This window comes from Pongo pygmaeus, chromosome 7 (assembly GCF_028885625.2).
Source record: "Pongo pygmaeus isolate AG05252 chromosome 7, NHGRI_mPonPyg2-v2.0_pri, whole genome shotgun sequence".
NCBI classification, from domain to species: Eukaryota; Metazoa; Chordata; class Mammalia; order Primates; family Hominidae; genus Pongo; species Pongo pygmaeus.
Window position 1 is genome coordinate 136,048,966 of NC_072380.2, and position 27,400 is coordinate 136,076,365.

The window sequence follows — 27,400 nt, forward strand, 5'->3', positions numbered from 1 at the left end:
TGTCCGGGGTGATGAAAAACTTTTGGAAATAGTGGTGAAGGTGGTGCAGCATTGTGAATATAATTAATGCCATTGAATTTACACTTAAAAACTGGTATAATGGCAAATAGTATGTGATATATATTTTACCACAATGTTTTAAAAATTGACTTTGTTAATAAAATGAAAAAAAAGGTCACTGTAAACTACTAATCACTACTAACTTTTATTTTGTATTCAAGGTCACAATCAACCAGAAGAGGGTTCTTTTGCTCTGTCAAATAAATATATTTAAAAGCTAGCAAACGTCAGAGAAGAGTTTTATCAGGCCTATAAAAGAGATGAGGGAAATTTATTAATAGTTATATACAGCTACACAGAGTTAACATATTGCAAGGGAAACAACTATATTCAAAGGCTTCATTTCTAATACTTGACATTTCAAATTTTGAGAACATTAAAATTATTGTCAAACAAAACTCAGACCACATTAGCAATGTTTATAAAAGGCAGCAATTTAATCATTATATTACAGAGTGCTTTAAGAAGTTTTTAAACGTGTAAAAGAAAAAAAAAGCTTAGTGCATTACGGTCTTTACATTGCTTCTTTTTTAAAAAAGTTAACAGTAGTATGAAAAAAGCCACCCACAAAGCCAGCTGTCTGAGTGAGGAAATCAGCTACATTGCAGCATTTTGGAATTACTAATAAAGCTATAGTTAAAAAATAAAAAGTTTATAAAAACGAAAGCAGCATGCATATTCAAGGCTTTTTCATAACATTTTCAATGGCTGAAAAACATTTAACTAAGAGCTTAATATTTATTATCCATTAAATTAGAGAAAATAAACTGGCTAAGCTTACATCTGGTCATTCAGAAAAACATGTTAAAATCCAAAGCTAATTAAACTGAACATTTCTTCTACGAAGAAAGCGCATTTTGAAAAATGGTCCTATGGTCACAAAAGAAAGGGTTCTTCCCAATATGAATGAACAGCACCAGTCTTTACAAAGTTTGTAAATTAGTATGAACTTTCAGTCTCCTGATATGGCAAGAGTTAATAGTTAACACTCCCATGATTCATAAGTGAAAAGCTAACTTTTAACTCATTATGATCAGTTCAGAATTTTTTCTCTATTCACTGAAATTGTTATAAAAGTAAAATTTCACTGAAAGATAACTCTTAAAAATTCTGATCTGACACCTGTATAAACATTTCTGATTTCCACGATTGTAAGAAAACACTAAGTGTACATTTACTACGTGATTCTTTTTCACATTTTTGGTGCAGTATTTATTTCAAAGTTTCACCCTATCCAAATTATCATGCCAGTTTCTTTTCCTTCTTCAGAATTAATTACCTGCAATTTAATAAAAAGTAAATCAGCTTCTAATGGAACAAGTAACAGTAGAAACAGTGGTATTCATGGATGTGTTTAATGAACGATCCAATTATTAAGGGCCAGTGAAACCAAAAAATCTTATTGTTTCAACATATATAAATAGGCTGTTTTTACATTTGAAATTGTATAAGCCCATGCACAACTTTTAATCTTAGTGCAGGGTCTGATAAATAAGACATAGTAATAAATCAGGGTTTGGTTCTTTTTTTTTTTGCCCATTTCTAACAATTTTTACTGTAAAATTTTTGGTCAAAGTTCTAAGCTTAATCACATGTCAAAGAATAGAGGCAATATATAGCCCATCTTACTAGACACACAGTATTAAGCTGGACTGAATATGAGGACAAGCTCTAGTGGTCATTAAACCCCCTCAGGAAGTCTAAGATTCAGAATGTCTCCATCATATTAGAATAAAAATGTACTGTCTTAAAATTTAAATTGAATTTTTACAAGTTGTTTTTTAATTAGTGTTCTATTTACATTGCAGAACTTCCACCAACTGCAGTAGTTTAACTTTGGCACAACATTAAGTTCCATTTCTTTTGGGTATTGGATCCTGCTTTTTGAGTGTGTATGCCCCAAAACGTTTCAATGTCATCAAAGATTGGGCAAATTCACAGTAAATCAGACATCTTGAGTTGAAGAATTGATTCTCCTTCAACGTTTTAGGCAGCTAAAAAAGAAAAACATCATAAAAACCTGAAAATTTAAAGAAAACCATATTTTAATTTTTACTACTTTTAGAAATAAAAGTATCAATTATGTATGAAAATACATCTTTTGTATTCTCTTGAGATCACCTGCCACATGTCTTCCATAACACACTAGACTTTGTGTGCAACTCATCTGTGTATATGTTCTTCATATGCTAGATTTGCTTATAAACATTTATCACCTTTATGTAATAATTTATTTCAAACTGTATTAGCAGGGAGTATGTATTTCATTGTCAGTATCTGTAATAAGCAGAGTATGAAATCTAAAGACTTGTACTTTTTTCTATTTCTATACAAGGTGCAAAAGATATATATGTACCTCACTTCTTGTAATAACTATTTTGGGAGGGTTTTGGTAACTTTTTTGGTAAACTGAACAATATTTAATAAAGAAATAACTATTTAGAGAAGGCTATGGTGAATCCTCTTATAAGTGAAAAATTATTTTACTAAGCCAAGGATAACTTGATGTTTCAGAAATTTACACTTTTGTGTATTTAAAAAGCAAGGCATGCTTCTATGCTACCACAAAAGTATATAATATGGTTTGGCTCTGTGTCCCCACCCAAATCTTACCTTGAATTGTAATTATTAAGGGACAGTGATACCACAAAATCTTATTGTTTCAACATATGTAAATAGGCTGTTTTTACATTTGAAATTGTATAAGCCCATACATAACTTTTAATCAGGGTGTGTCGGGGGAGGGAGCCTGGTGGGAGGTGACTAAATCATGGGGGCGGACTTCCCCTCTGGCTGTTCTCATGATAGTGAGTGAGTTCTCAGGAGATTTGGTTGTTTGAAAGTTGTGTGAACATCCCCTTTTGCTCTCTCTCCTGTTCGGTCATGGTGAGATGTGCTTGCTTCCCCTTCCTCCCCTTCGCCTTCTGCCATGACTGTAAGTTTCTTGGGGCCTCCCAGTGATGCTTCTTGTTAAGCTGGCAGAACTGTGAGTCAACCAAACCTCTTTTCTTCATAAATTACCCAGTCTCAGGTAGTTCTTTATAGCAGTGTGAAAATGGACTAATACAGTGCATGTATAGCATACATCATACAATCTTTTGAAAACTGTAGTTTTAGGTTGAATTTTCTGACCAGAATTAGTATCCATTACAGTGTTAATATATAACATAAAAATTATCTATACAAACTTGAAGGTCAAACTAAACTGTACCAAAAAATTCACATTATTTTTGGAAGACTGCAACTCCCCAAAAAAATCATTGCAGAGGTTACAACAACAACATTCACTGCAGCAACAAATTTGTTGATTTAATCTTGGCTGAGTGCACATTCTTGTGTTTAGCAATAAAAAAAATGCCTGTTAAAAATATTTTATGTATCTGGGTCAGAAGAAAGCCTGCTCTGAAGATTTCTGACATTAGGAAATGGAGGGCTGCACTTCAGGATAAAGCTGTATGAAACTGTTTAACTTCTTATAACCTAAAATGATTACATTATATCCTATAACCTGGAATGATATTTATACTGCTTATTAAAACAGGTACATTTTTAGTTTCATCTGTTGTCCCTTAAAAAATATTAACAAGGAGAAAACCTGAAAAAGGATTGCTAAGCAGTAAGAATAGTGCCTGGCAAATATTAAGCTCTCTATAAATAATTGTTAAAATAAATAAAACCAGAGAGGAGATGTAAGGGAATTAAGGAAAAACTGCACAGAATAAGAAAGCATAAAATAGGGGATGGGATACTGATGCAAAAAGCCAAGGAAATAAGTAAGCATCTCATGTGTAAAATAATAATGAGGGTCTACGTCTCATTTCCTTCCTTACTGTTTGAGAACACTGCAGTCATTTCTGATAGCAAGATGCTATTTGGACTACTGACAGACATACACAAACATTTCATGACAACTGCATTGTTTTCAAAACAGTGTACTTTTACCCCGGAACACTCCAAAACAAAGAATAGCAAAGAATAAAACTACGTTATTAAATTCCAGAAGTATTAAGAATTCATTTCCTAACTCCAAAGTAGGTATCTGATTTGCAACTACAGTACAACTTTAATTAATCCAATTTATAAAAGAACTAAGATTTAAGGAACATGCCAAAACCTTTCAAATTTAAGCCATATTTATTTGCATTTTTAAGACTACAGAGATATACTTTAAATCAAATACAATGTTAGTGCTGGTAGCAGGTTTGTTTTATACCAAAGAATGAAAAGATATTTTAAGCAATTGGGTTTATATCAAATCTGTTATTTGCCTTTTGATCTCTAAAACAGAAATAATTTATATCACAGTTTTCAAAGACAGATGCCACCTAAGCAAACATGAATTTATATATGGCCTAAAACAGACCTTTGACTTTTAACAGAAAAAGATATTGAGTAATTTTATAAATTACTAAAAAGATACTGAGTAATTTCATAAATACATAAAGCATTTTAAACTCTAGTTAAAAATCTAGTAAAGTTTTGGGAGCAAGGCAATGAAGAAGAAAAGATATCCATTTTCACCTAGTTTCCTCAAACTGCACAATCCTCAACCCTGTGGTAAGTCTTTCCTTTGGTGTACTTTTCCCCTTCTTTTTAGTTTTCATTTTTGAATTATTTCCTTAAATAGGCAAAATATGAAGCTTTAGTGAAGGGGGCATTGCAATAAAATACATTTTAGTTACCTTTAGTATTTGTTTGTGAATCCCCTCAACCCGCCCGCCAGTCTCCCTTCATAGAGATTGGGTAACTTTCCTTCAAAACAAAGTAAAAAAACCCCAATTCATATGAAAAATAATAATTAAGACATTAAACTCTACATAATAATAATAAAACTACACATGATAATCATTTATCTCTTGGCTATACTAGTGGTACCTAGTCTTCTTATTAGGGAAAAGAAAAACTACTTCAGAAAAAACTATCAAAAATGAAGATGACTGATACAACAAGGTGACTGTTCAAAATGTATGTGGTTGATGAACATATACGCAGATTAAAAATTTTCTTAACTTACATTTCAGTCATCTGATTTAGAAAGCTTCCGTTTCACATGTCGTGGAGGTTCCCAAGTGTCACTATCATCTGTTTCTTCTTCATCCTCTTCCTGGTCATCAATAACTTCATCTTCCTCCTCATTTTCCTCAAACAATTCTACACCTAATTCTGATCTTCTCTGTCTTTCTGCAAACCACTCTCTGACCTGCTCATAGCCCATATGTGATTTGTTAACAAGTTCATCAAGGTCTTGCTCATTGAGAAACTTGTGCTTCAGGTAATAATCCTTAAGTATTGCAGTTCCAGTTTTAAATTTTATGAGTGATGGTCCCCTGTCCCAGTTGTTAATTCTTTTGCTTCCTCTAGGCCGCCCACGCGGTCTTCCTCTTCCCCGTCCTTTGGGTCTCCCTCTCCCTCTTTTCCTAAGGGAAGACAGACCATTCATACTACTTGAATTGGCGCTCTGATAGTAGTAGTACCATTTCAAGTTTCCATTCTTCCAAGCATAACGGGTGTCCCCAAACCAACTAACTATGTCTGTTCTAGCAAGCCCGCTTTCTTTGGCCAACTTGTCATATTCTTCTGGTGATGGCCACTGTGTCCGGACAAACGCACTCTTAAGCATGTGCAGCTGCTCAGGTGTTTTTTTACATATCTTGCCTGTACTCCCTGACTTAGGTGCACCAGATTCATCTCCAGGAGAAGTTTCTCCAGCTTCTTCTTTGGAACTACCTGCATTACTTTCATCTATTTCCATTTTCTCTTCCTTTAAAGCTTTTGATTTCTTCTTCTCTGTAAACCAAGCATCGATTTCTCTTCTGGTAAGTTTGGTTTGTGCCCTTAACCTATTTAATTCTTCATCTGTAAGTACAGAGTTGTTGAGAAAACTTGCCTGAAGGACACGAAGCTGCTCTGCAGTTTTCTCTTTAAACTTTTGGGGAGTAAAGTCAGGAAAAGGATTCCAGGATTGCTTAGGCTGTACAGTACCAACAGTTGGGGATTCCGTGGTTTCATCACTGGAGTCTATAATAATGGTGGTAGAGGAATCATTGTTGAGATGTAAGCACTGATTACTCTTTGAATTTCTCTGGTTGTACCTTGTGTCACTAAACCATTTTTTAATCTCTCCTTTTGTCAGGCCTGTTATTTTCATAAGTCTGATAATTTCTGAATCATGGGGAAACTGATTTTTAAGGTAGCTAACTTTTAATTCTGCCAGTTGCTCTTTTGTCTTTTTTGCCCGAATGCCAAATGAATCAGGGTTTACCAATGCAGTTTCATGTTTGACACTTTGAGAAGTTGGAACTGCTGCTGTTGCTGGCTTTGTTTCTGCAGTAGGCTGAGCAGCAGGTACCTGACTTTTCTGTACATTATTCTGACTTGGAACGCCTGCCACTGTCAAGGCTATAGGTGCTGTAACTGGCAAGGTGTTTGTTCCAGCCACTTGAGTAAGGACCAGACCAGGCTGACCAACTATTTGGCATGTCTGTAAAATAGATGGTAAACCATTACTTCCTGTGGAAATGTGTGTAGGAATAACAGTTATGGTCTGAGGTACAGTATGCACTGTTCCATTGAATTGTTTCCTTCTTGCCTCCTCTACCTCCTCGGGAGTCCAACTAACACCATGTTTTAAACGTTGGGCTGAAAACCATATCTTGATCTGTTCCTCTGTATATTTTGCTTGAGCAGAAAGAACTGTAATTTCTGACATTGTTGGGTAAGGGAATTTGTTGTAGGTGTTAAGTAAAAGGGGATTGTTATCCAATGCAGCATTGTAGGTGGGAATGCTATTAACAGGGATTAAGACTTTGGGAATCAAATTAGAATTCTGCTGAGCAGACACAGCAGTTATCACCTGTGCCAATCCAGGAAGAACTGCTGCTGGTGTCACTACCGTGCTGGCAGTACTTGGATGTATTCTGTTTACAATGGAAGTACTTGTATTAGATTCAGAAGCTGAAGAACTTGGATTTTCTACAGTTTCTTCACGGTCTGGTTTGATTTCATTCTCTTTCTCTTCAGGAACGTCCTCAACTGAGTTATGATGAACTGCAATCCGTTTATTTTCCACTTTATTTTTCATCATTTTCATGATAGGAGTTTTACTGATAGATATTCCCGAAGAAGAAACTTCTGTAGATTCTGCTTGCTCTGCATTCTCCTCTTTAACAAAACTACCATCAAAAGTCAGATCATTTATTGTTTGTTCAAAGATTGTCTGGTTATTACGTTTCACCATAGTCAACTTAAAATTCTCTTCTCCTGGGTGATATTTCAGATTATGCTCAGAAAGTGCATCATACCTTTTGGTAAGAAAATTGCATTCGACACAAACATAGGATGAATTTAGCACTACATTGGGATGTTCCGAATCCACATGAAAAGTAAACATATTTAGATCTGGAGTTTGAAAAGTACAATATTTACATTCATATCCACCTTCAACTTTTTTATTTTGCTGATTGTCTGAGTCCACAGATTCATGAACCTCTTCATCACTTGAGATACTCTCTGCTCTGGTGTTTTCTACAGGTGTAAGCACAGGAGGACCTTCATCCAAATCTGATATCAACTCAAGGTCTGGATCTTGTTCACTGGCAAGGACCATGCAAGGTGTTGTTGATTTTCGCCTGCTTGCCATTCTGATGTTATGAGGAAAAGCTCAGTGGTGATTAAAAAGCATCGAGGCTTAAAACTGTTCAGTGTTCTTCATTTGAAAACAATGGCTTTTGGTTCTTCAAGTCCATTTTTGTGCTCACCAAGTCTCATTAGCAGCTTTCTCATGGTGCAATCAAGTAAAGAACTTATTGTTGGCAGATAAAATACTGCTGAATTTCTGAAATTTTTGAAGCACAACTCCAATCACCTACATTAAAATAAATTTAAAAATGTTTTAAAATGAGTAACTATGATCTTTTAAACAAATTATAGTTATAGTTCACTTATATGAAGTGGCTGGATAGCTCAGTTATAAAGATCTAGAATAAGATAAGAATCAGAAAAAAAAGCCCTCTAAAGATCAAAATAAATCTCTCCAAGCCAACTCACTGAACGTTAAGTACTTTACCTTGGGTCAGACACAAGCTTATTCATTTAAATTTTTTAGCCAGCTATATATTAGAAGACAAGGGGGAAAGGGCCTGCTTTGGCAAGCACACTATTATTAATGTGAAATGAAAACGTTAACAAGGGAGGAACTTTAACACTATAAAAAGCATTCACAGATACTAAAATATTATGGCCATTAAGTGTGTAAGAAATTCAGCCTGGCCAACATGGTGAAACTCCATCTCTACTAAAAATACAAAAATTAGCCAGGCGTGGTGGCAGGTGCCTGTAGTCCCAGCTTCTCCAGAGGCTGAGGTAGGAGAATCGCTTGAACCCAGGAGGCAGAGATTGCTGTAAGCCAAGATCATGCCACTACATTCCAGCCTGGGCAACAGAGTGAGACTCCATCTCAAAAAAAAAAAAAAAGACAAGAAATTTAATCCATTAGTTCATTAGTTATGTCCTCTTCTTCCTACTGGTCTATGTCATCAGCCAAAAGCATGCTTCAAGTATGGCAAAAATAGCAAAGATGGAGGATGAATGATCAAAGTTTCAGAAACATTATTCTTTTTTTTTTTTTTTTTTCAAGACAGAGTCTCACTATGCCACCCAGGCTGGAGTGCAGTGGCACAATCTCGGCTCACTGTGACCTCTGGGTTCAAATGATTCTCTTACCTTAGCCTCCTGAGTAGCTGGGATTACAGGCGCTTGCCACCATGCCTGGCTAATTTTTGTAGTTTTAGTAGAGATGGGGTTTCACCACGTTGGCCAGGCTGGACTCGAACTCCTGACCTCAGGTGATCTGTCCACTTTGGCCTCCAAAAGTGCTGGGATTACAGGCATGAGCCACCGTGCCTGGCCTACCAGAAACATTATTCTTAGCACTTGCCACAATGCTACCAAAAGTTATAAAGCATATCTAATCACATCAGTCTCCTGATACAGGTCCCTAATGTTGAAGGAATAAAGTTCAAACTCCTTGCGGGACATATAATCCCTTTCACAACCTAGTTTAACCTCACTTTCCTTCCTCCTGTTTCCTTATGCTTTAGGTACACCAGAAATGACTGCCATTCCACAGACATTCAATGCACTTTCAGACCCTTACTCAGGCCCTTCCTTAGGTTAGGACACTTGATGTGTTGATCTCTCTGTGTGCTCTCTAGGACAGCAGTCTTCAACCTTTTTGGCACCAGGGACCGGTTTCATGGAAGACAATTTTTCCATGTACCACAGTGTGGGGGGATGAGATGGTTTTGGGATGAAACTGTTCCACCTCAGATCTGGCATTAGATTCCCACAGGGAGTGTGCAACCTAGAGCCCTCGCATGCGCAGTCACAATAGGGTTGTGCTCCTATGAGCATCTAATGCCGCCGCTCATCTAACAGAAGGCAGAGTTCAGGCGGTAATGCTTGCTTGCCTACCTCTCACCTTTTGCTGTGTGGCCCAGTTCCTAACAGGTCATGGATTGGTACTGGTCCATGGCGCAGGGGTTGGGGACCCCTACTAGAGATCACCTTCTCCCTTTCATTTGGTCCCATTTCCTCCCCTATTTTCTAGTCTAGTACTTACCATACTGTACATGGCAGAGTAATATTACATTTCTGTCCCTGCACCCCCATCCATATCTGTGGTCTACTTACTCTAGATATTGTGTCTCATTTTTAATAACAGCTTGCTATAATTTGGATGTTTGATCCCTCCAAATCTCATGTTGAAATTCGATCCCCAATCTTGGAGGCAGAGCCTAATAGGAGGTGTCTGGGTCATGGGGTCAGATCCCTCATGAACAGTTTGGTGCTGTGCATGTGGTAATGAGTGAGTTCTCGCTCTACCAGTTCCTGCAGGAGCTGGTTGTTAGGAAGAGCCTGGCACCTCCCCACTGTCTCTTTTGCTTCCTTTCTTGCCATGTGATCTCTGCCCACATGCATTCCCCATCATCTTCTGTCATGAGTGGAAGCTGCCTGAGGCCATCACCAGAAGCAGATGCTTGAGCCATGCTTCTTGTACAGTCTGCAGAACTGTGAACCAAAGAAACCCTTTATCTTTCTAAATTACCTAGCTCTGGGTATTCCTTTATAGGAACACAAAGAGACTGAGACACAGCTTTTTTGAGATAAAACAAAGTCCCCAAAACTCTGGATTGAGCCAAGGAACTTTGTATCTTCAACCTAATACTCTCCCAGCTGAGCTATTTTGGCTGACATCTCATTAATGCTGCATTCCCAAGTGCATACAAGAAGCCTGAATTCAGGGAGATAATCACTCAATGTTTATTAAATTGACTAGAATGAAGAGGAAAATAGTCCTACAAAACTCAACAGGACCTGCAGGAGGCATCACCATAGAGAACAGTATCTGAAATTCACAATAATAACTTTAAATCATCAAGAAAAAATGAATTAGGATCATACAAATATATTTAAATAGATTTTATACCTAAAATTTTTAAAATAAAAAGTTTTATGCTAAAGTAAAGTTTGCGTTTCTAAAGTCTAATCCAAATGAAAATGAATAAAATGGGTAAGTGATTTCATTTATTCTCCACCACAAATTAGAGCTATTTTTAATTTACTGGCATCCTAGCTGAATGGAGGAGAAGAGAGTTTGCTTCAAAAATTATTAAGCAAAACTAGGTCCCTATGAGACAATACATCTAGTCAGTAAATGGAGAGACATTTTTAGGAAAGAGAGCAGTCCCAAGAGAGAATACCCTAACTTTGAAGGATGGTAAAATCCTCCTCACCGGAATTATTCAAATACAGACTACACATCCAAGTAGGAGAAGGAAAATTGGACTAAATGTCCTTTGTTCCCTAATTTCCCATATTACCAAATAAAGAGCATCAGTTTAAAAATAATAGTGGTATTAATAACCCAGATCCCTACTCTCAAAGGTGTCATTCTTTTTTTCTTTAAAACACTCTTGATTTCTAAGATATTAGAAAGAAATCACTGATATTTACAACTATTTCTTAACCAAATGTTATAAACTAAGCCAATGTTATCTTTTAATAAAATAGGGGTTGCCATTATTTTTTTTCAAGTATCAACACAGATATTTGATCATTTTTTGTCATTAGAAACAGGGAATTCCTTAAATGGCTCTAAATAAGTGGTCCAGACATGGTGGTACACATCTGTAATCCAGCTATTCAGGAAGCTTAGGCAGGAAGATTCCTTGAGTCTACGAGTTCAAGACTGGGCAACATGGTAAGATACTGTTTCTAAAAAAAATAGTAAGTGGAAGAGTAATAAATGAGCAGCACTCGTATTTTGAACAGTATAGGGAATTGTTGAAAGGCAGAGGAGTAAGCTATTTTGTGACTGTTACTTTCCTGGAATCTGAGAGAGACTATATTTAATTGGGGTATAATAATAGTTGGAAGGCAAGAGGGTTTCTTTCTGAAACTTTTTCCTCAAAGTGGTGGTTTTCAAACTTTTTGTTTTAAGCAGGGGAGCCCTTTCTTCAAACAAAATGCTATGAGGAATCCCAGGTCAAAACAGATAAAAGAGAAGCCATCGGCTGGGCGCAGTGGCTTACGCCTGTAATCCCAGCACTTTGGGAGGCCAAGGCCAGTGGATCACAAGGTCAGGAGATCAACCATCCTAGCCAACAGTGAAACCCCATCTCTACTAAAAATACAAAAGTTAGCCGTACAGGCGTGGTGGCGGGCGCCTGTAATCCCACCTACTCGGAAGGCTGAGGCAGGAGAATCACTTGAACTCGGGAGGCGGAGGTTGCAGTGAGCCAAGATCGAGCCACTGCACTCCAGCCTGGGTGACAGAGCGAGACTCTGTCTCAAAAAAAGAAAAAAAGAAAGGAAAGAAAAAAAGAGGAGCTATCTGGTTGGAGGAGGCAGAGGCTAAACTACTCTCTGACCAAATTCCATGAATCGTACAATCCCCACTTCCACTTTTCAGGGGTTCTGAGATGTGTTTAAAAGCCTTTGGCTTAAACTTAAACATATCGGCTGGGCGCACCTGTAATCCTAGCACTTTGGGAGGCTGAGGAGGATGGATCACTTGAGGTCGGGAGTTTGAGACCAGCCTGGCCAACGTGGTGAAATCCCGTCTCCACTAAAAATATAAAAGTTAGCCGGGCGTGGTGGCGTGCACCTGTAATCCCGCTCCTCGGAAGGCTGAGGCAGGAGAATCACTTGAACTCAGGAGGTGGAGGTTGCAGTGAGCCGAGATCAAGCCACTGCACTCCAGCCTGGGCAACAGAGCAACACTCCATCTCAAAATAACAACACTCATCTCAAAAAAAAAAAAAAAAAATACATATATCTCTCTCTCTCTCTCTCTCTCTCTCAAGACAATATATCAGTTTCATTAAAAATCCTCCTCTCATTGAGCCATTGCTCAGCCATGAAATTCGAAAACTCATCTAGAGAGGACAGGTGCAGTGGCTCATGCCTGTAACCCCAGCACTTTGGGAGGCTGAGGGGTCGGGGGGGGGCGCATCACTTGAGGTCAGGAGTTCGAGACCAGCCTGGCCAACATGGTGAAACCCCATCTCTACTAAAAATACAAAAATTAGCTGGGCATGGTGGTGGGCGCCTGTAATCCCAGCTACTCAGGAGGCTGAGGCAGGAGAATCACTTGAATCCAGGAGGTGGAGGATGCAGTGAGCCAAGATCGCACCACTGCATTCCAGCCTGGGTGACAGAGAGAGACTCCGTCCCAAAAAAAAGACTATTTGCTTGCTATAATCCACTGTCAGGCCCCCATGATTTTGCTAACAAAAGTAAGGTCAGTGTGTTATTTAACATATTGCTAAAAACAGACTGAGAAGTCCCAAAAGAGTTTCAAGATTTGGTCCAAAAGCTCAATTCTGCATAATGTGTATAGTCTAAAAATAGACCAAAGGGCAAACAAAGGTATCCTCGGAATTATTATTATAAAGTCATAAGTTTGGAGGAAACAAGGATCTTAATCTTAGTACAACTGCCCCATTTTTATGGAAGAAGAATCCCAGGCCCAGAGTAATTAATTCATGAAGTCATTGTGGATAGGGTAAAGCCACAGGTTTTGCAGTCACCTTTGTCAATTAGTAGTTAGGTGCCTGGAAAAACTATTCAGTTCAACCTCAATTTTCTCATGTATAAAACCAAGATTCTTCAATTCAACAAATTTGTTGAATGTCAACCACGTGAAAGGCAGTAATGATGCAATGGTGACCAAGACAGGCAGTCTCTGGTTTCTCAGGTACCAGCAGTGAAGCAAGGAAAGCAAGCAGTAAACAATTACTTAGAATAACTATGATCAGTGCAGTAAGAAAGATATGAGTACACTGCAGGAGGCTTCTAGAAAAGAAGGAGAGAAGGCTTCCCTGGGGGAAAAAGAAATAGTAGTATCCACATCAGAGGAAGTAAAAATGCTTCCTTCACTTACTTTGATACAAAGTAGGTGCCTAATTGATGCTATTTTCAGTCCTTGAAAAATTCTTTCCAGAAAAAAAACCATTTTTTAATATTATAAATTCTCTCACTTTTTTTAGCAACTTAATCAGTTGAAAACGCACAAAAATTGGATGAAAAAGTAGAAGTAAAAATAGAGAATAAGAATTTCTAGGATGTCGTTCCTATTCATCTCCCTTTGTCATTAAAGTGCAATGGGACTGGAACAGGAAAATTGCTGTATAGAAATCACTATTAGCTGAAGGCATCACATCCTCTATTTGAAGGTCAACTAAAAATAGGGCTCAAAATCAATTTGGGGAAGCTTGCACTATTTACCTATAAAAAGAGGTTAGAGGTCAGTTGCACAACTCAGTAGCTAGGTGACTCTGCAATTAAAACACAATTAAAATTAAGTCAGCCAATAAAAAAAAGTATGCTGTAAATGCATCCAGCACTGTAAATGTAATTACTTTTCAAAACTGCTTTCAGTTAACTTTTCAGTAGGGGAAGTGTTTTTAGAAAACTGATCAAATTAATTAATTGCTATACTGCCATTAAAATTGATAATCTTAAGAGTAATTAAGGAATATGGAAAAACGATAATCTTAAGAGTAATTAAGGAATATGGAAAAACTCCCCATTTACATTAAATTTTTTAAAACTCAGAAAATTTGCATATTAATTATAATAACTGTGAGGAAATATGTATGCGTGTGAACAAAGATGAGATGAGAGTATGTAAAAAATGGGCCGGGCGTGGTGGCTCACGCCTGTAATCCTAGCACTTTGGGAGGCCGAGGCGGGTGGATCACAAGGTCAGGAGATCCAGACCATCCTGGCTAACACGGTGAAACCCCGTCTCTACTAAAAATAGAAAAAATTAGCCGGGCGTGGTGGTGGCGCCTGTAGTCCCAGCTACACGGGAGGCTGAGGCAGTAGAATGGCATGAATCCGGGAGGCGGAGCTTGCAGTGAGCGAGATCGCGCCACTGCACTCCAGCATGGGTGACAGAGCAAGACTCTGTCTCAAAAAAAAAAAAAAAAAAAGAGAGTATGTAAAAAATGAAAATTTCACATGAGATTATGGGTGACATTTCTATGTGTGATATTCACAAGTTTTCTTTTTCTTTTGCTTTGTTTTTTTCCTTTTTGTGGAGAACAGAGTCCCGTTACGTTGCCCAGGCTGGTCTTGAACTCTTGGGCTCAAGTAATCCTCCCACCTCTGCCTCCCTGTGTTGGGATTACAGGCATGAGCTACCCTGCCTAGCCTACAAATTTTCCTTAATATTGTTATCACATTGTTTTATTATAAAGTACAACAAACAGTAGCTTCAAGACCCTAAAATTGCAAATAGACTAAAATATTTCTATGGCCAATTTATGACCAATATTTCTATGGTCAAGCTGGAAACAAAGTTTATTTTCTATTATTAAGGCAAAAAACATGGCTACATAAAGGATTTTCCAGTGCTGGCTTCCACAGCACAAATACTAAAATTGGAACCATGCGGAGAAGATTAGCATGGCCCTTGGGCAAGGATGACATGCAAATTTGTTTTCAAAAAAAAAAAGAAAAGGAAGGGAGGGAGGGTGGGAGGAAGAGAGGAAAGTAGGAAGGAAGGAAGAAAGAAACAGAAGGAAGAGAAGGGGGGAGGGGAGGGGAGAGGAGTGGAGGGGAAGGGAGGCTTGGAAGAAGGAAGGAAGGAAATATCAAAGTTAAAAAAAGAAAAAAAAAAAAAAAGGATTTTCCAGGGCAGCAAGAATCCCTCAGTATGTTGCATTCAGGTATAGTTTTTGGAGCTCTGAGAAGTCAGATTGGCTCTAAGAGCTCTCAAGACCACTCAAACACAATCTCCAGGGTGTAGATCTAGACTAGCCAGTTTCCGTAGATCTGTATACTGGATCTTCTCCTGAGGGTAGGATACCCTTCAATCAACTTATGATTCTGAACTCATCAAAACAATTATAATTTTTACAATTTTGCAAGTAATAGTTCTCTACAGAAAAGCATTTAATGAAAGCAAAATGTGTTTTATCACAATCTAAAAAGTTTGAGAGTTCTTAATTCAAGTTCTTCCTTTATGATCAGAAAGAGTATCTATTTAGCTATCCACTATATTCCCAGGGCCCAACAAAATACTTATTAGGACCCCAATAATGTTTGCTAAAAAGTATCTTTAGGCCAGGCATGGTGGCTCACATCTGTAATCCCAGAACTTTGGGAGGCCAAAGTGGGCAGATCAATTGAGGTCAGGAGTTCGAGACCAACCTGGTCAACGTGGTAAAACCCTGCCTCTACTAAAAAAATACAAAAATTAGCCAAGTGTGGTGATGGGTGCCTGTAATCCCAGCTACTTGGGAGACTGAGGCAGGAGAATCACTTGAACCCAGGAGGCGGAGGTTGCAGTGAGCCGAGATCGCGCCACTGCACTCCAGCCTGGGCGACAGAGGGAGACTCCGTCTCAAAAAAAAAAAAATCTTTAAATATAACTATACTATGTATTATTACATACATTTTACTTCATTAAACACTCATTTATAGAAAAGCTATAAAAACAATTGTGCTTGATTTACTATAGCTTACTTTCGATGGTAAAATTCTTAATAAAAATTACCTTAGTCATGAATATTAAAACACCCTTGAATTTAAAACATTCTATTTATTAAAGTACAGCAATGAACATTGAATAAACATTTACTAACATCTAAAATGTAATTGTAATACATCAGTTTTATATATGAATTGAGTATATTTAAATTTGTGAATTACTTAAGAGTAAAACAAGGGAGATAAAACATTCAAAGAATGATTTTGGCAGTGAAATTCAGGAGAAGAGGGTATAGCTATTATAAAGACAGCAAATGCAAATTTGCACTTAGAATCATTACTTCTCTGTTTTATGAGAAAACTATACTTTAATCGTATTCTACTACATTTTAAAAAAGATTAAAAATAAGTCCTCAATGTAATACACTATAAGAAGTTAGTGGATTGTGTCAAATTCTATGCTTACCTACTACTAAAAAAAAGTCTAAAATATTTTATAATTAAGCAGAGCCACAACTGCACTGAATTTGCAAGCTTCTGGTTTTTCTGGCTGTTTGGACTTCAAATTAAATGATTAACAGATAACAATATGTTGGCCTGGTTAGCCACAAAAGCATGTTATTTGGTAAGATTTTATGTGAATAAAAACAAACTTTTTTTTCTTGAGACGGAGTCTCACTCTGTCACCCAGGCTGGAGTGCAGTGGGGCGATCTCGGCTCACTGCAACCTCCGCCTCCCAGGTTCAAGCAATTCTCTGCCTCAGCCTCTCAAGTAGTTGGGATTACAGGCGCCCGCCACCACGCCTGCTAATTTTTGTATTTTTTTAGTAGAGACAGGGTTTCACCATCTTGTCCAGGCTGGTCTTGAACTCCTGACATCGTAATCCACCCGCCTCAGCCTCCCAAAGTGCTGGGGTTACAGGCATGACCCACTGTGCCTGGCCACAAACTTTGTTTTTACAACAATTCTGGGTCAAATAAGAGCATTTAGGGCTGAGTGAGGTGGCTCACACATGTAATCCCAGCACTTTGGGAGGCCAAGGCGGGTGGATCACCTGAGGTCAGGAGTTTGAGACCAGCCTGGCCAACATGGTGAAACCCTGTCTCTACTAAAAATACAAAAATTAGCCCGGCATCGTGGCGTGCACTTATAATTCCAGCTACTCGGGAGGTTGAGGCAGGAGAATCGCTTGAACCTGGGAGAAGAAGGTTGCAGTAAACCGAGATTGCGCCATTGTACTCCAGCTTGGGCCACAAGAGCACAACTCTGTCTCAAAAAAAAAAAAAAAAAAAAAAAAAAAAAGAGCATTTAGAAGATACTATAGTTTTTAGGGATCATGTTAATTTTGATGTCGCATCAAAAATAAAACTGTTCTTAGGTAGCAAAAATATACACACTGAGAATCCCTTGGAATCTGCATTTGTATATATACCGAGAATGTTTGGGACTCTGTATTCTATTTAGTTTCACTTCTCTCTCTCTGAGTCAAGAGTTCTGTTTAGCCAGCTGAAAATACTTTAACACGTTTGTATTAAACCAAAAGTTACAAATCCACAAAAATCACGGAATGCCTAAACAGTACGAACAAAGAATTAGGTCATATTAAAACAAAAGGTATCCACCGTGTTAAAAAAATAAAGCTGACTTTACACAATTAAGGTATTTTCAAAGTTAAAAGGTAAAAATAAAAATAAAGTGTTAAAACATTTAGAAACATCAAGTTCTTAAAAAATTAAATTAGGAATTTGACAACACAAATTTATATCCACAGCAAATGTTTTTAAAGATTGCTGGTAACCTAGAATCACGACCTGAGAGATAAGTCTCAAGGAAACTGTAAAAAATAGTCTCAAGACAATAGAAAATCAAGTATTAAAGTGAATATACAAACAGGAATAAAAATAATAAAAGTGAAAGCATCTAAGAAATTGTGGTCAAAGATAATCAAATGTCAGAGGATACCTTTGCTAATGCTAATTAAGGCTGAAAGGTAAGAAACCCTATCCTCTCTACCTGTTTTTTTCCATCTGAGAAAGCAGACCTTAATGACACTAAAGATTAAAAGAAGAATCCAAATCAGACAGATTTTTTTCTGGCAAGCTCTGACCACAGATTCGAGGAGTGAAATGCCTTTTTGAAAGGTCTCTCCCTAGGACACTAACATCCTAGTTTTCTCCCCACAGCTGGCAGGTAGGTAGGTAGGTACGTAATAATTGAAAGTGATATATAAACTAGCAGCATCATGAAATCTCTTATTTTGTGAATGTGATCGAAAAGTCATTTTCTGCCGAAAACAATTTTTCTCTACTTTTCTCAAGGCGTGTTAAGTCTTTTACAGCCAGTCTAACACAAGAATGCTATTCTCAGTTCCAAGTGAGATTATCTTTGAAGACTGAAAAACCATTCATCTGGTCATTATCTTCCCTATTTATAAAGGTAAGGTAGCTGTTACCCACTTCACTGAGGATATAATGATTTGATTTTTCAAAATACTTTGACAGATAATAGTAATCAGTATTGGTAATATCAACTTATGAGAACTCTGTTATCCATTTTTTAAAAATGAAAACTACCACATTAATGTTTATCAAATCTTTCCTAGTATTTTCTGGAATTATCTAAAATAACAATTGGACAAATGCTTCTTATAAAAGCCAATTAATTAATCAGATAAAATATAAAAGCAATTATGTACAAATATATTCAAATATATGTATTCTTTTTACGTCACACAGGTAATGTGCCAGTGTCATAACAAGGTTTGAGAAAGGCACATTTCACACATGAGCATGAAAATCCAATCATCACACTTATGAACTACAAAAGGATCAATATTCAAACATTTAAGTTTTGGTATGGTTAATATAAGTAGGAGTATTTAATTAATATCCTGACTCTTATAATTAACTATTATTAGTAGCCTACGTTTTGAAAATACAGTTTCAGAATTTGTTCTTGTACATCCTGAAGCATTTTTCTGGATATAGGCAAAAGCATAGCAAAATTTCTAGATCAATTTCCCCATACCAAAGGTACATTTTGTCTTGTTTACCTCTGTTATCACAGCACTTGGTATAGTGCCTGACACAGCAGATTTCATCAAATACTAATTTTAAAATCAATTATAAATATACAAGATTTATTATGAAGTGTGATGCCATCTCCTTTGAAATTAAAGCAGTCCTATAGTTACAGCTCTTAAAATGTGAAAGTATATTAAAAAAAAAGTGTTAAGCATATGTCTGCTGCTTTTTGAGGAAAGCTTTTAAAAACTTTAGACAAATATAGTATCATGGGATCTAAAGTGAGTACATTCAGTATCTGAGTTTTACCATACCAAAACAATGAAACACATACTTGCCACAGCTTCCTTAGCATTCTGTTCTTTGAAATGGAAGGGTATCCCTTCTAGTTAGATGTTTAGCTCAGGCCATCATTACCAATAGGTCCAAAGCAGCTGTCTGTCTTCTCCTACAAAAAAGTCGTATTTTATTATTCTAGATATAATTTAGCCTTAGTCAGGAAATTTTTACAATTTAATGCCTTAGCTTTTAATAAATAAATGTAATTTTGAAAAAAAAAAGTTTATTCCCTCATCAAAACTTTAAAAGAACCATTTAAATACCAATCCTAATATTGGTAGGAAACACAAGAACTACACATTAAAAAATTCTATTTATATCATATAGAACAACCAAATAACTATTAGACCATTTTCAATAAAATTTCAAAACATGAATATATGCCGTCTCTAGGGTGAAAATTGAGATGCAGAAATTGGGAGTTCTTTAAAATGAGTATACCGGCCGGGTGCGGTGGCTCACACCTGTAATCCCAGCACTTTGGGAGGCCGAGGCCGGTGGATCACCTGAGGTTGGGAGTTTGAGACCAGTTTGACCAACAAGGAGAAACCCCATCTCTAATAAAAATACAAAATTAGTTGGGCGTGGTGCCGCATGCCTGTAATCCCAGCTACTCGGGAAGCTGAGGCAGGAGAATCGCTTGAACCGGGGAGGCAGAGGTTGCAGTGAGCCGAGATCACGCCCTTGCACCCCAGTCTAGGCAACAAGAGCAAAACTCTGACTCAAAATAAATAAATAAATAAATAAGTATACAAAGGTTATGAAGACAATTTAGTTAAACTAAGAAATGGGAGTAGTTGTATATGTTTATGTGTTAGTACATAAACCTAGTGATATTTGTATCCTAATTTATTATGTTAATCAGAATGGAGAGGATTATTAATGCTGACAACACAAGCCAAAACAAGTTAAACAAACTAGTAGTACTTGATCTACAAACATGGGGTTATCTAACAGAATGACTGGTGTCTAGCCATGTCGTTTTTGCCTGAAAGCTACTACCAAATGGCTTTACAATCAGTGCACTGTGAAGCATTAATATCATGCAATCAAATAAATAGAAAATAATTCTCTGAAAATTCAATTACTGTCCAAATATGTTGTTGTATATAACCTAGAGCAGTTAAACCAATCAGAAAAGTTTAATAAAGCTACAATTGCTTCTCTTACTAGAACAGTCATAAATAACACTTTTGAAGGGTTAAAGCATTTTGGTTGTATTCTTTTTTTTTTTTGAGATAGAGTCTCACTGTGTCACCAGGCTGGAGTGCAGTGGCGCAATCTCGAATCACTGCAATCTCTGACTCCCTGGTTCAAGAGATTCTCCTGCCTCAGCCTCCCGAGTAGCTGGGATTACAGGCACGCACCACCATGCCCAACTAATTTTTGTATTTTTAGTAGAGACAGGGTTTCACCATGTTGGCCAGGATGGTCTCTATCTCCTGAGCTCAAGTGATCTGCCTGCCTTGGCCTCCCAAAGTGCTGGGATTACAGGCATGATCCCTAACCGGCTTTTTGTTGTATTCTTTAAGCACTATTCTCTGTAAACTATAATGAATAAATATTAAGGAAGAGTATTTTCCCAATTAACCTTATTTTTTGATTCCTGCTACTATTACATACAAGTTTATGAAGAAACTTCTCACATCAAGATATAATGTAAATACACCAGTCCTTTAGTAAAATACTTCTAGGTTAAGTTAAAACTTAGGCTGAATAAGTACACTATTTTCATGAAAAGCAAAAGAGCATTTTCCTGGTAGGCCCAGTGGAGCATCTTGTTATCTCTGTAGCCTGGGACTCTACAATTTCATTTCCTGGTATCTCCTTGTTCCGCCACTCGTTAGCCATCAATCTACAGGATGTGGACTAGAAGAGAAGATAGGAAACAGCTGCCAAAGAGGGAAGGTTATTTTCCAAAATGAATTATTAATACTTTAGGAAACTGGTAACCATTTCAATCCATTCTTAAAATCACACAGTAATTGCAAGATATTTTACCGAATGAGTCTCTTGAGAAGAGCTGCCAAGACATGTAAAGGCACCAGGATACCAGAGGAGCAAAAATGAGCTCATCAGTGCTTTTGAATGAAAATCCTAGTTGCCTGATGTTATTTAAGTTCCTGATACTGGGATTACTTTAGAACATTTCTATCTAATTCAAAGTATTTTTCTTAATTTAGTATGAGTGAATTCCAAAAATTAAAGAGCTCATCTCAGCTATGTACATTATATAATAAAACAGAACAAGCTGTTCTGGTAGTGGATGGATTACAAAAAAAGACTGAGAGCTTGGAATTTGGAACAGACTGGGTTCAAATCCAGCACTGCCACTTACTAGCTGTGTGACTTTAGAAAAATGGCTTAGCCTATCTGTGCCTCGGCCCCGTCATCTATAAATGGGACTGGTAATATTAATAGGATACTATTTACTTAATAGGTTCGTCGTGAGGATTGAAATAGGTAACACCTGTAAAGTTTCTGGAATATTTCTTGGTACTTAGAACACAATGAATGTTAGCAAAGAAATCTGTTTAAAATTTGCTAACTGTTGACAAGTGATAAAATACTTTAAGAATCTGGGTAACAACCAACCAACAAAATTTATTCGCCATTTTGTACCTCTGAGCATATTAAATCATGCTGGAACAAGTTGGCTTCAAAAGGCAGATATTAATCAATCAAATTTAACCTCTCCCCCACAAACTTTTTCTGACCTTAGCTTCAAAATGAATCATTACTGTATGACATATTTAAAGGGTATTTCATAGAACTAGCAAACATCTGATATAAGTAATTTTATCATAGTAACGAGGAGAAATTGTTCTCATGATCTGCCCCACTCCCAAGTATAGCCCATGTCTAGCAAAGTTTTAACAAACTTCTTTTTAAGAATATTTGATAGTAAAAGAGAATAAACTTAGGATAGAAGAAAAACATAATTATTAGTTTAGTGCTCAGAAATATCAGAACCTCCTATCTTCTTTCATTTCTCATTAAAAAACAAAAAAGGAAAAGACTTAAGAAGGGGAAAAAGGAAGTTAGAAATCTTGAGAAATAGGAAATCACCAAAATTTAATGAAAGAGTTATTTTATTTACAATAATATATGATATGGCTATGACTTTGATATTTCAATTGTTAAGATAAATTCTGATAATATTATTTTTAAAAATCTAAAACTAAGAACTGAAAATTAAAATCTTGCATTAAAAATGATTTATTTGGCTGAGTGCAGTGGCTCACACCTGTAATCCCAGCATTTTGGGAGGCCAAGGCAGAAGGATTGCCTGAGGCCAGGAGTTTGAGACCAGCTGGGGCAACACAGCAAGACCCTATCTCTACAAAAATTAGCCGGGCGTGGGTGACACATGACTGTAGTCCTAGCTACTCGAGAGGCTGAGGAGAGATGATCGCTTGAGCACAGGAGTTTGAGGGTGCAGTGAGCCATGATCATGCCACTGCACTCCAGCCTGGGCCACAGAATGAGACCCTGTCTCAAAAAAAAAAAAAATGTATTCAGTTGGCTCCCTTGAATAAACATAATTCTTAAACTGCTCATATATACTTATTTTACAAAGTATATCATCACATTTGTTTAGACCAAAGGTATACGGTCTTACCTCTTAAATTGGAAACTGATTGTATAAAATGCCAAGATTAAGTATCTTTTAAGATCAAAAGCTGGCAACTACATACAAACTTACATATTAATATTTACTTTAAGAATATCCTGTATAAAATGCAGATCTCCAAAATGTAAACTCAAATGTATAATCTGATTAATAATCTAAGTCAGCAACTTCAGTCATGCAAATCTGGTTATTCATGACTACAAATATATCAGAGCAACAAGGATACAATAAAATTTATCAATAATAGTATAGAAACATTGGCTCTTATTCTAAAGATAGTATCAGTTTTAAAAACAGAAATATAACTTACTTTTGAAAATACGTAGGATTATTTAAAAGGATTTTAAGTTCAAAAAATTTAGTCTTAACAGTAAACGTACTTATCACAACATAAATATTTACAATGGTTTAAAAAATGTGTATTACTGGCTAGCACCATAAACAGTACAACAGATAATTCCAAAAATCTCTCTGAATAATTGCATTGACTATGATATTAGATTAAAAACTAGGTGCTGAACTTTCAACACTGTTAATTTAAGTAAAGCCTTTTGGGCCCAAATCCACAATGCTGCAACACAAATAAAAGGGTTATTTCCTCAGCTACATTTGTGATCATTTTAATAATTTTAAAAGCATTTTCATTTAAGTATTAAGTTACAATTTACAGCAAACTAAGTCTCAAATATCACATTTTATGCTTAATTAGCATAAGAAAGAAATATAATACATTGTAACATAACCTTTCCATCTTAATATAAAATATAATAATACAAAAGGGAGAAAAATCTTCAAAATGAACCACCTCTCCTACGCTATTAATTTTGCTAATAACTGTAAAACTTTGTCCCCAATTATTGGAAAAAAAAGAACTTACAATTATCATTAAAGGTGAAATAATTGCTACATCATGCATGAACTACCCCCCAAATCCAGTGAAATAATAAGCTTAGCTATAAAGGAAAGAAATCTACTAATGAGTGTTCACTAGCACAGGCACATTTATGTTTTCGGCTTTAGCATATTTTCAAACCATCTGGCATTAATGCCTCTCTGGTTCACCCAGCCTAATCTGTTCAGAATTGAATATAAAACTGGAGCTACATGAACATTGAGGAAACCAAAGAACAGCACACATGCATAAAATGTTCCAAATGTAAAGTTCTAAACTAGTTTCTACTTGAACTATATCTTTAAAACATTTCCATTGAAGACGTTAAAGTTCTTTCGAAAATACAAGAATGGTTCAAGAAATCTCTATGAATCATCACTATCATCAGTTACCCAAGTATTACTCTTTCTCATTTTAATCCTGATTGTTAAATAAGGCATCTGAAGAGGTACTTCAACAAAAAAGATTCATTGATAACTGAAATGCTATCATTTTATATCGAAAAGGTCCACGATTATACATTTTACTTTGTATAAAATTAGTCTGCTTAGCCCTAAAATGCTTTGGGAAAGGAGAGAAAAGCTAAAAGGAAAAAAATATTCATGAAAGCCCTTTTTCTTTTATGTCCTGTTACCGCATTATTGTCATTGGCAGCACTCACATTTCTTTTGCTTAAAATCAGGAGTCAGAATTGCTACTTTAGAAATTAAAATAATCGATGGGTATACTACGGCCAATTTCCCTGTTAAAACCAACTCCTGCTCACCTTCGCTCCCGACATAAAAACAAATGACTCTTTCAGAATAATTTTTCAGAAACGAAGATAATTAATGTAGCACCATATAACACAAATTAAAGCTTTCAGACAAAGACTGAGAAACAATGACCAATACCAGCAAATCTAAAGTGCTCTTATATATGTATACACACAACACACACACACACCCCAAACCAAATATTCACTGTTCCTGGGGGGAAACTGCTCCTTCCTCCCTAACCGTGAGCCGCTGTATATTTTCCAATTTTGTGATTTTCCTTTTTCTGCTATCACATTAACCTCCAAGAGAACTGCTTAAGTTACATGGAATCCCAACCTAATCACATCACGACTTCTCTCTCAGCCTTTACATTTTTCTCTCAAATATTAGCTCTTCGCATTTTTTTTTTTTTCTAATAGCTGGGCTGAGTTGACAGAAAAGGGCTGTGGAATTCCTGCTCTGTCCGATATCTTCCCTGTATTCCTCTTTTCTCATCCCTAGTCTCTGTTCTAGTTCCCCCGCCTGCTGTCTCTCATTGACGCCTTCCCAGCTGCTGGATCCTTCACTAACCTAAGCTAAGGATATCAAATGGAATCTTTTCCTTCTCAGGGGCTATGCTCTTTCCTTACAGTTACCCACGGAGGAGAGAGGACAGGAAAGGTACTAAAACAAATAATTGCCAAGTCCCTTTACCTCCAACTTTGGTGTAAATATATAAGGAAAGGGCATCTGCCAGGGCTCTTCTTTCCTGCCCTTAGACCTTGTTCCTCTCACACCTCTCCTTCCCAGCCTTTTATACCCCTTGAGGAATTAGTAGATTGTTCACTGTGGGCCCTAAGGCTTGGAGGATTCCCATGGGTCAGCCCCCACACCCCTACGCCCCTACCATCCTCTTTAATTAACTTCTCCCTAAATCCCAGGGCTTCCTCACAATCGTAATATGGTTCTTAAGGATTCAACTCCCAGTCTTTCCCAAAGTTGGGACATGGCCTGGCCCCGAAACGGCTGCGCACAGCCTTCCTTGAACTGGAGGTAAAGACTTCTCCTGAAGGGTTTGCTGGGGCTCCAACCTCAGTCAGCTCCAGCAAGAGAATCTCTCCTTACTCTCAGGGAGACTGGGTCCCCCACGAGGCAGCCACACGCCCCCGGAGGACAGCGCTCCTGACCTCCTCTAGGACTCCCAACATTACTGGGGTGCTCCCTCCGGCGGCCCCCTCCGCTGGGAATACGCAGTCTCCACTCCCCTCAACAATCCTAAGTTGCTGGGTCCTCACCAAGGCAGGGGGCTGAGATTTTCCCTCCAGAGAGCCCCCCGCCCCCAAGCTCTTTCGGTGGCGGAGCCACCCAAAAAGAGCGAGGGAGGCTGTGGGTCTGTCTGTCCCTCTGCGGCGACTGCCCAGCCGCGAGGCAGGCCTCGTCCCTCCCCCTCGGACGCCCCACGCCGGGTCCACCGCGCCACCCGCCGCCGCGAGCGGGCTCAGCCCCAGGGGTCTCTGCTGTGAGGCTGCCCTCCTCCCGCCGGGCCCCGCGCTACTCGCCTTTCCCGCGCCAGCCGCGGACTCTGCGCTCCAGTTCCCACCCGCAGCCCAGAGTCTCCGGGCCCGCTGGTCGCGGAGCCGGCTCGCGCCACTACCTGCAGGGGCCGCCGCGCCTCTCAGCGCCACGCCGCCGCCATCTTGCATTTCAAACCGGCTGCACTTTTCAGGGAGTCAACTCTGACCTGTGAACCCTAAACCCGGAACCGCTCGGCGGGCCCGCAAAGGGGCCTCAGCAGCTCGGTGGCCCCGCGGAGCGTGGGGACTCAGGGTGGGGGTGCGAGGAGAGGCGCGCGCCCCAGCGGCCGTCCGGGGCGGAGGGGGAAGGGAGAGAGCCGGTCAAGGCGCGGCCCTCCCGCGCGCCCCCACCCCGTGCGGCGCCGAGCTCTCCACGCCCAGACCCTGATACTCCACTGGGGTCCGACCCCGACCCCTAGTCCGGGGATTGGCGCACCGCGGGAGGTAGGGAGCCGCCCCGCCCCCCTGTCAACAGAAGCCCCGCCCCAGGCTGCGGAAGCTCCGCCCCCTGTCAGGAGAAGCCCCGCCTTCCCAGGGCTCTAAATGGCCCCGCCCTTTGCCTGCGACCCCTCCGCCCGCTGTCGACTGAAGCCTGGTCTTCTCTCGGGTCAGCACAGAAGGCAGCCCCGCCTTCCTTGCGCTCCGCCTTCCTAATGTCACTGCTGGATCGTGAGAGGTAAGCATGCTGGCTTCTACTGAAACGCCCCTTGTCATCACACGCCCATCCCCTGGGACGACACGACCCAGGCCCCGCCCCTTTGGGCGGAAGCCCCGCCCCTCGGGGGCAGCTGCGAGTCCGGCCGGGAGCCCCGCTCCCTGACAGAAGTCGCCGCGCCCCTTGGCAGCGGCAGCTCCACCTCTCCTCGCTTCGGACCCCGCTCCTCCGCGGGCCGCAGCTCTACCCGCTGACACCGAAAGTTCAGTTCAGCCGCACTCGGAACCGCCGGGCAAGGCGGAGCCGCCCTCTGCCCCTCAGCTGCCCGCCTCCCTGCGAACAGCCACTTGCTCTTCCGGAGGCTTCTTTCCCAGTCGAGGGCTTCACATCCCGTCGGCTTTCAGGGAACCAGCCCCGCAGCGGGGCCAGCGAGGGCCGGGGGTTTCGGAAACACTGCCCGGCGTCGCCGCCCCTCCCCATTCACTT

General features: G+C 38.9%; 1 protein-coding gene, 1 non-coding gene and 1 pseudogene across 11 annotated transcripts; 1 reads left to right on the top strand and 2 right to left on the bottom strand.

Moving 5' to 3' along the window:
- Nucleotides 1–473: 473 nt before the first annotated feature.
- On the bottom strand, nt 474–26,938 carry ZHX1 (zinc fingers and homeoboxes 1). 10 transcript variants are annotated; one of them, XM_054497483.2, is made up of 5 exons: nt 26,340–26,932; nt 19,418–19,531; nt 8,782–8,966; nt 5,075–7,924; nt 474–2,080 (listed from the first exon to the last, which is right to left on the bottom strand). In XM_054497483.2, the coding sequence occupies exon 4, from the start codon at nt 7,697–7,699 to the stop codon at nt 5,078–5,080; it is 2,622 nt and encodes an 873-aa protein (XP_054353458.2). In that variant the 5' UTR covers nt 7,700–7,924; nt 8,782–8,966; nt 19,418–19,531; nt 26,340–26,932; the 3' UTR covers nt 474–2,080; nt 5,075–5,077. The 10 variants fall into 10 exon arrangements, with proteins under 10 accessions (XP_054353458.2, XP_054353455.2, XP_063525127.1 ...); XM_054497480.2 differs by having other exon boundaries at nt 474–2,054; nt 26,340–26,931; XM_063669057.1 differs by having other exon boundaries at nt 474–2,054; nt 26,245–26,931.
- LOC129043266 (U6 spliceosomal RNA) lies at nt 14,979–15,070 on the top strand (annotated as a pseudogene).
- LOC129043328 (small nucleolar RNA U13) lies at nt 18,786–18,889 on the bottom strand. The gene has a single exon (XR_008504419.1). It is a non-coding gene; the product is annotated as a small nucleolar RNA U13 (small nucleolar RNA).
- Nucleotides 26,939–27,400: the final 462 nt, after the last annotated feature.